Consider the following 13,187-nt stretch of genomic DNA (forward strand, 5'->3'; position numbering starts at 1 on the left):
GGCTGCATCTGAAACCACCTACTACTCAGTAGGTACTGCATTTGAGTTTAAACATACTACTCAGGCGTTTAAAAGCATGTTCTATACACTATAAATGTGAGCAGTATGAATGGAACTCTGACATACTAGATCCGCCATTTTGTCATGATCACGTGACCTACCCACGTGAGTTGTGTCGCTTCACTTCCATTTATGAATTCTGTAGTGGGGCATCATTGGAGAGCGTGGCGGCCATAGAATGCGCACTTCAGAATCTCGCCAGAAGTAGTAGGTTATCAGGGTACTTGCGAACTGTTTTTCGAATTCTATGAAGTTGGACATACTACTCAGCTCGCATACGTATTTTACATACTATATAATATGGAAGTATGCGATTTCGTGCGCAGCCTGGGTGTTTACAAGTGTTGAGTCCCATGAAGGAGCTCCAGGAAAAAACTTTTGTTTTGTGTTTACCTTATGATAAAATTTGATGCATGAATGAGCGTGTTTTTAACTACTTGTACATTAAGGTAGCGTTCAGAAAAAAAACATTACACCAGCAAAGAAACTCGTCACAGAGGAACATAAAAATCTACTGTCAGCTAGCGTTTCGGAAGTGTTATTTCAGAGCAACACAAACAGCACAAAGAAGTATAATTGCACGACTACCTGCAAGGCAGGCGCAGTGGGTCATGGCGATCACTCGACGCAGAAGTATAAACCAGCCTAGGAGAAAGGCGATTCTCGATAATTAATTTTGAGAATTAAAGTCAATATTCTGATGTTGTCGAGCATTTTTGTGCTAATACCTTTGTAATTCAGTTTTCTTTCCTCCAATTGGTGAAAGACTCACAACTTCCTTCATTATATATTTTCTTCCTGTTACAGAAACAAGCTTCCATAGCCAAGCACTATTCTAGATTAGAAGAAAAAAAAATCTTAGTTAATAAAAACACATACGTAGTTCGTCCTGCAATTTATTCCTCGTTCTTTTATTTATATGCCTCAATCCGAAGCCTAACCTTATTTATTCAGTTCAGGACTCTTCAGTGAAACAGATTTAAAATACTTGCAATTTAATTGGCGACTTGAAGGACCTTGTGCAAATGAGCATGAACCCAGTGTGATTCCACTCCAGTTCGTCGGGTTCAGAGATCAGCGCACACTGTGTTCCCAATTTCTCCAATGCGCCGCTGAGCAGAACATGTTAAGAAATGATTCATGAGCTTAAAAACACCACAAATCTATCCCTCATCTACATGCATGCTGGCTGCTTCCTAAAAAAAACATACTCCCATCCTGTGATTCCAAAATTACGGTACAGAAAAAGTCTTATCTAGCTGTATACAGAGAATTGAGCTCCATATATGTTCATTCCAACAGAGATGAAGAATGAAATGCTGTCTGCGGTTATATATTATCCTCGCTGTCTTTCAAAAGGTGCTCGGAAAAACAGTCCAGCTCAAAGCTATAATTCTGCACTCACTGTAAAACTAGATTTCACACTTGTCTGTTTTTTGAAAAGTGGAATGTAACTTGTGCAACACACACACACACACACACACACACGCTAGTATAATTAGGTTAGCGTTGCAATTTTATGCTCACTTTAAGATTATGTATGGATTGTTTGTATTTTATATGTATTTTCAATTGTAATTCTGACTCTGCTAGCTGGCGATACGGTGGCTCAGTGGTTAGCACTGTCGCCTTACAGCAAGGAGGTCGCTGGTTCAAGTCCCAGCTGGGTCAGTTGGCATTTCTGTGTGGAGTTTGCATGTTCTCCCCATGTTGGTGTGGGTTTCCTCCGAGTGCTCCGGTTTCCCCCACAGTCCAAAGACATGCGGTATAGGTGAATTGAATAAACTAAATTGGCCATAGTGGCACATAATGTGTGTATGGGTGTTTCCCAGTACTGGGTTGCAGCTGAAAGGGCATCCGCCATGTAAAACAGATCCTGGATAAGTTGGTGGTTCATTCTGCTGTGGCAACCACTGATGAATAAAGGGACTAAGCCGAAGGAAAATGAATTCTGCTAGCTTGTAGCAACGTGCTAATTCCATCACAAAACTCTGCATGATTGTTCTGAATTAAAGTATTTAAACAACAGAAAATATGATTGAATCATTAAAAACTGCTACTTTACATCAAATTGGAGCCAGGCGTGAATGGAAACTGTCAGTCGATCATAAAAAAAGGATGAGAATTACTTCTTAGAAATTAGCATTGGCTAATGATTGAACAATGCTCATTAAAGAAGCATATTACTGTATTCCGAGATTCATTTATTTATTTTTGGCTAATGTTTTAAACAGGGAGGAGCTACACAATGTCCCACCGTCTCCCATGTTTTTTCAGGTAAGATTACTTCAAACATTGAATAAAAAATGCACATTTCAAAGCACTACACGGGACATTTAAGGTTGATCCACTGAAGTGCAGCTCCATCAAAATGGAGGATCATTCAAGATGTAGGAGATTTTGATTTATTTAATTTTAAATAATACATTTTCTCAGTAGAAAATTAAAGCTGAAAATGTGGCCCTTAGAGGCTGCATGGTGGTGCAGTGGGTAGCATGTTCACCTCACAGCAAGAAGGTCACTGGTTAGAGCCTCAGCTTGGTCAGTTGGCGTTTCTGTGTGGAGTTTGCATGTTCTCTACGTGATCGCGTGGGTTTCCTTCAGCTGTTCCGGTTTCCCCTACAAGTCCAAAGACATGCGGTATAGGGGAATTGGGTAGGCTAAATTGTTTGTAGTGTATGTGTGTGAATGAGTGTGTATGGATTTTTCAAAGTGATGGTTTGCAGCTGGAAGGGCATCTGCTTTGTGAAACATATGCTGGATAAGTTGGCGGTTCATTCTGCTGTGGTGACCCCAGATTAATAAAGGGACTAAGCCGAAAAAGACAATCAATGAATGAACGAATGAAGTAAACTACTCCGGCACCAAAAAAAAAAAAAAAAAAAACATATTACATGTATACATACAAAATATCAGTGTCCCCATTTTTCTGTTTTGTATTCTAAATTTTTAATACAATGCACTGAGAAACCATTGACAAGAAGATGAGGGAACTTAATATTAAATGCTGTATAAACACAAATACATTTAAATGCAAAACTGTGTGAATTTCACACCACCTTTAAAACGCAGTAACATCTGGATGACAAATTCCATATGCAAATTAGATGTAAATTTTATGTATGCGCATTAATAAAGCCCTTTGTAAATTCCATATGTAGTCGTTTCAAGGAGAGCTGAATAATTTCAGTAAATTTGAATTATTTTGATCTGATTATACAGAAAATCTGCCATTTGTGATTCAAGTGTATCTTCATTATTTTTACATTAAATAGAAATGTGAAATAAAGGGTTAGTTCACCCAAAATTTAAATTAACTGAGAATTTACATTTTACAATCTGACTAATTTTTACGAGGTGACTGTTTCTTCAGTAGCACATTAAAGACGTTTATAGCTGAAACTGTCATCCTTGGTAATGTAGTAAGGCCTCAGTATATCATAAGGGGGACACCAATATAATTTGATTTTGCTTGTATTCACCTTATTCTCTGTGTATCTTTTTGGCTCAAGACTTCCGGTCTTATTCACTTCCATATATTTTTAGACGTTAAATACCGCTTGTTATGCTACTTGTTGCAAATTGATATTTCTTATTATATGATTCTGCTGTGTCTGTATAATCATGCAAACTTGTTTGTAGAGCAAATAGTTTAACCGTTTTCTGCAGATTATTATTCCTAATCATTTCTCCCATAGGCAACTGAATCAAAAATTCTAAAACAATCGCAAAAACGAGTGCACTTCTGCATTAAAGAATAAGGTCAATACATGTAATATGTTATTTTATTTTTTATTTTTTGGTGCGAGAGTAGTTTACTTGCGTTTTTTAAAATCTAAAAGGGCCACAGTTTCAGCTTTAATTTTTTACTGATGAAAAAAAAATAAATCTTGAATGTTCCTCCATTTTGGTGGAGCTGCACTTCCGTGGATCACCCATAATGGTCCCGTGAAGTGCTTTGAAATATGCATTTTTTATTAAATTAAACATTAACGTAATTTTAACTGAAAAAAAAACATGAGATAGGGTGGGACATAGCTCCTTCCCTTTTAAAGCCTTAGCCAATAGCATTATGTTTTATTACAGCTCTGCCAGTGAGAGTGGTTGAGCTCAAGCCAATCAAATGATGGCTGTTTCTCAATTGCAAGAACGCAGAGATTGAACTTGCGTTCATGTGGAGAGCAGTCTTGCCAGATCACCCTGGAAGAACTAACTCTGGAGATCGCGAAAACAGAAACGCATCCTGTGAGAAATGAAATGCTGCGTTCTTCCTGATGGTTACGTATTTAAAATAGGAAAATTATTTAAACATTACAGCATTTATTCATTTATTGTTTTCCCCTTTTCAAAATATATAAAATGCACAAAAACTTTACAAATGTACAGTGAACAATACACATAAAACAGATTTTAACATGAATTTCAGCAAATAAACACCCTTAAGGCGGTTAAGCCTTTAGTAAGATTTTCATGGTAATGTTTACTCTGAATGTTTCATTTAGGGAAACTCCTGAGATAAATAAGTTATATCTCTAAACTTTAATAATAAATCTATTTAAAACGCTACGCTTCACACCTCTTTAATTCAGCCGCAATGACTTCTTTGATTTCTCAAGCAAGTTTTGCTCTCAAGTATGCATTGACGCATCCTCGATATCAAGAACACAGGAACTTCCAACATTCTCCGTTCTTGCGATCTTGAGTTTTGGAACTGACCTTTTGCAGTTGATGATGACCATATTGAAAAACAGCCAAAAAGCATCTTAAAGGGGGCATGTCAGATACTAGAGAGCATTTGATTGGTCACAATTTGATGAGAAAATGTAGTATGAGGTGATGAGGGGAAAAAATCTTTGATCGATTTAAGCGGAAGTGACAAACTACAAGCTTTACATGTTTATATTTGATTTAGATCTTCTAAACACAAATTTTGTCACTTTTTTTGGAGCACACTAGCTAATAGTTGTCCTTAAAACTAAAATATTTAAAAATTATTTAATTTCACATAAGCTTTAACAGTAACCTTGCATATTAATCTGTATATCCTGCATTTTAACCTTAATAAGTGTTCTACTACCACTCCTCATTAACCTGCCTGGTATGCTGAACATGTCCCACAAACTGCAATGTCATGACTTCTTAATTCGTAAAATCTACATCGTATAAAGCGCTATAGAAAAAAGCGTGACTGAATTGATGTTCCCAGGGTGAGCAAAATAACAGGAAATAATAATCATTGCGTGAACTCTTTCATTTTAATTTCATGGTAATACCACAGTGAAGAAACAAAACTAATTGAGCCAAACCAGACTAGGAGTCAGTGCGAGATGAATATTTGTTTAATCAAAGCGTACAATTTGATGCCTCCATTTGGGAAATGGCTGACTGCACCAGTTGTGTGTTTAAACGTGTGTGTGTGTGTGTGTGTGTGTGTGTGTGTGTGTGTGTGTGTGCGTGTGTGCGTGTGTGCGTGTGTGCGTGTGTGCGTGTGTGCGTGTGTGTGTGTGTGTGTGAGTGTGTGCATATCCATCTCCTCAGCAATACATTCCCTCCCCTCTCTGCTTGCGTCTGCACTGTACGTCTCTCTCTCTCTCTGAGTCAGACGAAAACAAACACAGCTCTCTGATCTCTGCATACACACATACCAAACACCCACCCACCCGTTAACCCACACATACTCCACACACACACACACACACACACACACACACACACACCAACACCACCCACACACACTCTCTATCAGACATGCATTTGGCACACAAAAGCCAGACTCGCACACATTAGAGCACGTTCGCATAAACAAATGCACACACATTAAAAGCATGCCTTTGGCGCACGCTCTCGCTTTCCTGTCAGCCTCCTCGCATGAATGCACAGACATTAGCATACAAGTCTCCAAAAATGGAAATGAAAAAGAGGCTCAAAAGTAGCACGCATGCATGCATACATACAGACTCATCCAGGCATTTTCTGTGCACTGCCTTCCCACCATTTCTGTCTGCCACAGACACCCGAGCACCAACTTTCACTCTTTAAGGCAGTGCCGAACAGTCTGGTTCAGATTTTCTGTGCAAATATCTCATTCTCATCCCATCGTACTGTGATTAAGACTTGGTGCAGTCTCTCAGGATCGTACCACGTGGCTAAGAGGTAAAAACAGCTCATGTCTGGCCCAGTGCAGTCTATTGACAGACTTCGGCTGCCATTTTTCAAAAGTAACTTTGGGATAATTCACTCAAAATTCGAAGTTTAGAAATATAAGTTTTGTGGGCTTTCTGCTATTAGATATTCAGTTTCGAAGTCTAGCACTTGCATATTGTGCATCAGTGCAAATATCTACAATGGTCATGTTTATTTTGCAGTCTTTAAAACTAGGGGGGGAAGCTGTGGTGGTAAACTAGACACTGCGAAAAAAGAACATTTGTTGGTTGCACTTTGTATTCAGAAATATAAAAATGTTTATCATACAAGCACTAATAACCAGTCTCTCCAGGATTTTGTGACCCCAATATATCTTGAGGTCAAATATATAAATAAAATTGTGTATTTTTTACAGCAAAACCCATGAATTGCAGCTTATAATGGCAACATTTGAGGAAAGTTGTGAGAAAATCAGTGATTGTAGGCTGCATATATTAAAAATAGTCCCTGCAAAATCCTGAAGAGACTGTATAACATAAGGAATTTAAAAGGAATAATTTTCCAAGAATTAAATTTGAATAATTGTCATTATATATTAGATATTTTAAGTAATATTTTTGTCCGTGCGATGGAAAGCCAATGGCTAAGTTTACATGAACACCAATAATCCTATTTTAATTTGATTAAGACAATACTCTGATGAAGAATCTACCATGCCTATATGCCTATTTTAGTCGCATTATTAAAGTGCAGTATAGACATGTAAACACTGCAATCAAACTGTTACCGTCATGTAGGATCTTCGCCGCATTTTGCGACAGGATAGTCTGTACAAGCACATCTCTTTGACACTATTCTTTGCACCTACCCAGTCAGTGAGGAAAAACAGATACCTTCATCATGAAATGTGGAGATTTTTTGGCCATAAGGCATGCTGTATTAAATTCCATTAAAACAACACTCTTCCAACAGTTCCTCGCATCCAATATCTTGTTTGTCAAGGGGGCATGCATGAAATGTTCTTGATTGTTAGTGAAAGTGGCAAATTGCAGTTCACCAGCATGGACCAAGCCACACTTTGAGCTAGACTTTATTGTAGGGATGAATAGATAAAGAATGGATAAAGAAACAGTGGGATGAAGGGGAAGGGAAGTAAGAGGCTGGTATGACATTTTCCAGGCCTAGTAAAGTTTTGCAGAAACAAAAAAACCCACAAGGTTTTGGAAAAGTCATGAAAAATGAAAATTACATTTACATTTAGCCGACATTTATGTCCAAAGCAACTTCCGCTGAGGTCATATTTTAATATTCTTATTTTAAATAACCTTTTCTTGTGATCTCACGCAATTAACTGATGTGATTTCGCAGGTAAGAATTTACCAAGCTTGAACTTTCGAATGCAGTGAAATGCGAAACTTGTTGCACTTGCTTGTGTTTCTGGTTTGACGCATTTGCATGCCTATAAACGGAAGTCCAAGGAGTGAAAAATAAAGTGTGATCGCTGCTTTATAAGAGAATAGTTTTATCTACTATTATTAGTTTAACAAACTATTAACATTATGTAAAATTAGTCTGACAAATATCTGTATTCTGGATTGGAGGTTAGTTGTTTTTACGTCTTTACTTGGCCAAAAACATGCTCTCACATAATTAATGCTGTGCAAGCATCATCTATTTTACATAGATATAAAAATATGTTTGAACTAAAGAGGTTGTTGCATGTTTTATGATATGCTATAATAAATGTAAACGTGGATTGTTTTTCTTATGATTTACTATGTACACGTAGACGTTACATGAAACATTGGGTAATAAAAATTTACTTAAGTCTTGGAAAATCATGGAATTTTTGGAGTAAAAATGTGTATGAACCCTGAAGAGGATAAACCGTGAACAGGCAAGTAGGTCAGTTGGGTGTCCTACGATGATGCCCAGAGACGTGGGGGTACAGTCTCTGTAATACTTTGGTAGAGTGATTGGACAACCCTGATTCAACCTGGGAGGGAGGAGACAGTTATAGGATTGTCAGTGGGAAGCGAGGAAATAGAGGGAGGGTGGGTTCCAAAGAACGAGAAGAACAGTGCTAGAGAGCTGGTCTGCCTTAACCAATCACCTACTCCCTAAAAACTTATTTAAGGAGACAAAGTGAGGCGTGGTTCTGCTGCCGAGCTTTTGTTAACTACACAACCGAAATTACTAGAAACTCTGGAAGAAATGTGGATGGTGTGGTGATGTTAAGTAAATTATGTGCTGTAACATGTAAAACTGGATCATGAAAAGAACATTCAACAAGCATCTCATGTCAACAACTTAATCATATTATTGTCTCATTCAGAGTAAGGCAAACAATTTGATTACTGATGTACATGTAAACGTTGCAGGTGTTAAGAAAACTGTTTGGATACCAATATTCTTAGCTTCTACACTTTAGATTTTTTGTGCATGCAAAGTAGCTTCAAAGTAGTTTCTCAGCATGAAAATATTTGCATGAGTAACTGTAAAATGAAACTCCAACTGAACTTGGGTGTTTTTGGGGTGAACTACTACTTTAAAGTAAAAAACATAAAACGTTAACTCTTACAACCCACTTTTGTGCTAATAATTGAGCATTTAGGTTCTAACAATTTTGTATATTATGCCATTCTTCAGCCATGATCAAATATTCAAACAAAATATAAGTGTGCTTAAAACACCTGAAGAGACAGGTCATACTTTGGGAATCAAATTTTAACGCATCCCCAAATATTTCAGGGGTGCAACAACATGCTTTCTTGAAGTCTGGGGTTAAAACATCTCTTTATTTAGAGACTTCAAGAACTTCTCCTTTTGACATACTTAAAAACTAAAAAAAAAAAAAAAACTTTTAAAAAAGCCTATAAAACAGCTTCCACTCTCAGAGTGGTTTTAGTGGTTTAGAACCACAATAGCTGTGACACCGATGCCTGTTCAGTGCCAATCTCTAATACTGCACTCGGCCCACTTCATCAGAGCATTTAGTGCATCTCTGTCAAAGGCGCTGAGGCGTAGCATGTCAGAATGCAGCATCATGCACCACACTCCTGCCAAAGGTGCATGAAGCAGTCAGCTGCATCAAAACTACCATCTGCAGTCGCCATACACACATTTATACAGCGCAATGCCAGTCCTGCGTCATCTATACAAAACTACTAAGGAAATAAAGACTATTGTTAAAGCTTTTGGGATTCGCTTTGACATTAAAAACTTCCAGATTTGATTTAACAAAACCAATTTTAAGCTTTGGTAATATACCAAAATAAAAAGGCTGAAATAATCTTGGATTTCGCTAACGCAAAAACACATGGATAGCTATTTCGAATTCATTGATTCAAAGGGCGAGAATCTTCAGTCTCTCTCTATCAAAACACAACAGTAGTTTCAGATATACCAAAACAGATTCATCTGCCTCATACAAATTCAGAACAATCAATACAAACTTCCTCTCTCGGGATACTTGGCAAGACAAATGAAGGAACAGTTTGGCCAAAAATTACAAATAAAAACAGAAAAACAAAACATTAAAGGGTGTTTAAAAGAGGAAATGGAGTCCAGGAAGCAAATACACAGCTATTAAATATTAACAGATGAATACAATCTGACGTCCAGCAATATTCACTCTCTGCATTCTCCATAAAAAGATACATTCAGAATCATGACAGTGTTTGTACACTGAATAGACGCTTCCAGACACCATTTCCCCTTGGGTTCACCCTTAAATGTTCCCATAGGTCCCTTCTCTTCAGGAATGTATTTCTGCAGTATGAAGAGGAGAGCCTTCAAGGTACAATCAAAACATAAAAACTACCAGCTTTTTGGAAATCAAACTCAATAACGGTCTTCTTAAAGATACACATGGCGATTCCCTGATAACAACGGCCAAAGTGAGACTGGGATGCATTGGAGGAGTGGAGAAGGGAAAGAATAGCTGAACCATGGTTAGTGTTACTCACTAAAACAAGCTGCTACCATCCCCGCTAACGCCGTGCAGGGCATCTGCAGATGACTGGCCTGATTCAGAGGCTGGACCACCTTCCAGGGATCCCGTTTCAAAAGCATTCTCCACTCCCAAGCCGTCAGACTCCAGTTTGGCGGCGTCTGAAAGGAAGTTGGCGTAAGCGTCGCTTTCTGCCATTAGAAGCTTTAGTTTGGGAATCCAGCTCTTGCGGACCACGCGCCGTGCGTTCGTGCACATGTCTGCAGCGATTGCGTTCATTTCGCTCTCTTTGAAACTGGGAGCAAAGTTCTGGCAGTAAACTGGAATTTGAGAACAACGAAGACGTTGGTTCACTGTGTTCCGTTTACTCAAAGCTATTAAGAAAGATGCTTAAACATGGTCAACAAATCAGTGCATTAATTAATGTATCAATATTGGTAACTTACACTTAACAGCGTGAAGAACCCGACTGTCGAGGGGCTTGCGATTTGGGTCGTTGGTGGAGGAACGAATGCCTGTACCACAGCTGTTTGCAAGAGTGCTTCTACAGGACAAATAAAGAACTTTTAGAGCAATATATACATAATACATTAATATTTGCATGCTTGATTGATGCATAAGTTTAATGAGGTTCATTTGAACATGCAAAAACCAAATGAGGTTTGTTCTTATGTTTCAAACTATAGTTCACCCTAGAGCTGCACAATATATCGTTTCAGCATCAATATCGCAATGTGCTAGTGTTGTCAAGATACTGGAATTCGATACCAATCGGTATTGAAATTTTAAAAACGTCTATTTCCCGAATACTTAAGAGATGTTGAGCATGTTCTTAAACAGTGCTGATTTGCCATTGTGTTCACGTGCTGGCCGTGAAGGTCATCAGTTTACTGGACTCACTGCTGTTTATTGCATGTAACCACAGATACAGGTACACTTGAGCATTTTAAAGCTGCGAATCCTCAGCGGATCGCTCATATTTCAGCTTATAGACAAACCAGCTGATCGACGTGACTTTGAAACGCTCCAGTGTCCCTGTATCTGTGGTTACACTCAGTAAACAGAGGTGAGTTCTGTGACCTTCACGGCCAATCACAGTAATTTCTGTTGAGCACGTGAACACAATGGCAAATCAGTGCTGTTTAAGAACGTGCTCAACAGCACTTAAATGTTCGCAGGAAATGGACGTTTTAAAAATTTTTAGTACCAATTGGTATCGAATTTCAGTATCGTGACAACCCTACAATGTGCACATTCGCAATAGTCACATCGCAAGATCTGCAATGTTAAGTTATGATTCCGGTTGACCCGGAGAAACAGACACATGAGAATTGTGTAGTTATTGGAGAGTTTAACTATATTGAAGGAAATGTTTTTAGTTTACATGTGTTTTTAAGGCCTGACAGCGTTCAAAGTATTCAATTTACCATTCGTAACTTTAATAAAGAATAATTCTATTGAATTATTCAAACAGAAAAGATGTTTGCATGTTATTTTACTTTTAATTATATCAATTCTGAACCTGAATACTATTTGACTGCTCCGAAAACCCTAAAACACTGTTTATTTTACTTTTAGCTTTGCTTTGAGTTCGTTTTTTGACGTTTTTATGAATGATTCACTTCAATAAATTCTTTCTAGATAGCAGTTTTTAGGTCATCTGGTGAAATTGTTTATATACGTCTTATCATCTCATGAAATTGTCAATATTTATCACAGAAAAACATGTCAGATTTTTCCAATATGCTGCAGGCCTACTTCAGCCACTGTTTACCGTTCACAAGTCAGTGCTGATATTTAAATTAAACCAAAAATCAATATTTTAAATCTATTTCAAATCACATGTGTTTAAAATGGTTAAAAATTTTGGTCAATAAACTTTCAACTTTTTAAATAAGCAAAAGTCTTACAGGTTTGGAATATCACAGGGTTGAGAAAACATCCATTTTTATTTCCTACCTAAGGACCAGTTCAAGTTTTGGCACCTTTTATTCACACTTATGTCATTCCGAACCTGTGTGTCCATTACCTTTCATTGCATGGAAAAGGCCAAACTCATATTTCCAATTAAGAAAACATTGTTTTTTTTCTAACTGACAATTTCCTTTAAATAGTAATTGCAGCTTTCCATTCTTTTCTTGGAGTATAAATGTGAAAAACTTGACTCACCGGTCAAAAAAGGCAGCCAGGAGCCGCCGGAGCAACACTTTGTGGCGTGTGCCCGCACTAACGTGGCAGTTCATCAGCTGAGCACGTGAAATAAAAACACTGGTGCCTGTTACTAGCTCCAGTTTCTCAGCAGGGTCACCTTCTTCATACAGTTTAGGATGACAGCGGTTTCCGATCTGTGCAATGAGCTCAGTGGGAAGAGAAGCCAGATCTTGCCTCACTCGAACTCCTCTTCCTCTTGATTCAACGGTGAGGTGGTCTGGAAGTGATTCCACTCGTTCGTTAGCTGAATCAATAACACAAATGTCAAGATTTATTAAAAAATTATTATTATTAACTCTATGATTACAACAATCCTACGGATAAAGTTGTTCAGGCCTGATTCTTCAAGGTTTCTGCAGGTTTCACCAAGTTTAATTTAAGACCTTTAGGACCATTATGAAGGAAATTTTAGACTTCTTCAAGGCTAAATGTTAAGGATTTATTTTTTGAATATCCCAGTTGGAAAAGATTGTCACTTGCCCTATCAAAAAATACATTTAATAATACATTAATAATAATTTAATAATAATATATATAGGTCAGGTCAGTATCCTCAGCAGTAAATAAAGGGAGAACTTTTTAAAAAATGCTATTGTAAGAAGAAATTTAAACATCATAATGTTTACCATAGTAAATGCCATTTTTAAGTAAAGTTTTATTGAGATTGGGATTGTTGGTGATTGTATGAGTGTTTTAGGTAGCTATACATGAACGAAGAAAAACTATGACCTGTTAAAAAAAAGATTTAAGCCCTACAACACAATATTTCAGTAGATTTAAGATATAAGATTTAAGATATAATTTCCTACAAATTCACTAC

The 13,187-nt window shown here is 37.5% G+C and overlaps 1 protein-coding gene across 16 annotated transcripts in view; it reads right to left on the reverse strand.

Moving 5' to 3' along the window:
• The window catches only part of nacc1b (nucleus accumbens associated 1, BEN and BTB (POZ) domain containing b), a 32,516-nt gene that overhangs the window by 5,468 nt on the left and 13,861 nt on the right, over positions 1 to 13,187 (reverse strand). For 4 of the 16 annotated variants that reach the window (XM_073916895.1, XM_073916893.1, XM_073916897.1 and 1 more), the window contains exons 3-7: positions 12,326 to 12,611; positions 10,603 to 10,700; positions 10,173 to 10,476; positions 1,053 to 1,172; positions 789 to 895 (exon numbers count right to left, since the gene is read on the reverse strand). In XM_073916895.1, coding sequence (XP_073772996.1) covers positions 862 to 895; positions 1,053 to 1,172; positions 10,173 to 10,476; positions 10,603 to 10,700; positions 12,326 to 12,611 — 842 coding nt within the window. In that variant the 3' untranslated portion in view covers positions 789 to 861. Of the gene's footprint in view, positions 1 to 788; positions 896 to 1,052; positions 1,173 to 2,245; positions 2,680 to 5,384; positions 5,487 to 7,281; positions 8,201 to 8,437; positions 10,477 to 10,602; positions 10,701 to 12,325; positions 12,612 to 13,187 lie in introns of those variants that run through there. The other 12 variants (XM_001922112.9, XM_068224376.2, XM_068224375.2 and 9 more) reach the window with 6 other exon arrangements.

The sequence above is a fragment of the Danio rerio genome, chromosome 11 (assembly GCF_049306965.1).
Source record: "Danio rerio strain Tuebingen ecotype United States chromosome 11, GRCz12tu, whole genome shotgun sequence".
NCBI classification, from domain to species: domain Eukaryota; kingdom Metazoa; phylum Chordata; class Actinopteri; order Cypriniformes; family Danionidae; genus Danio; species Danio rerio.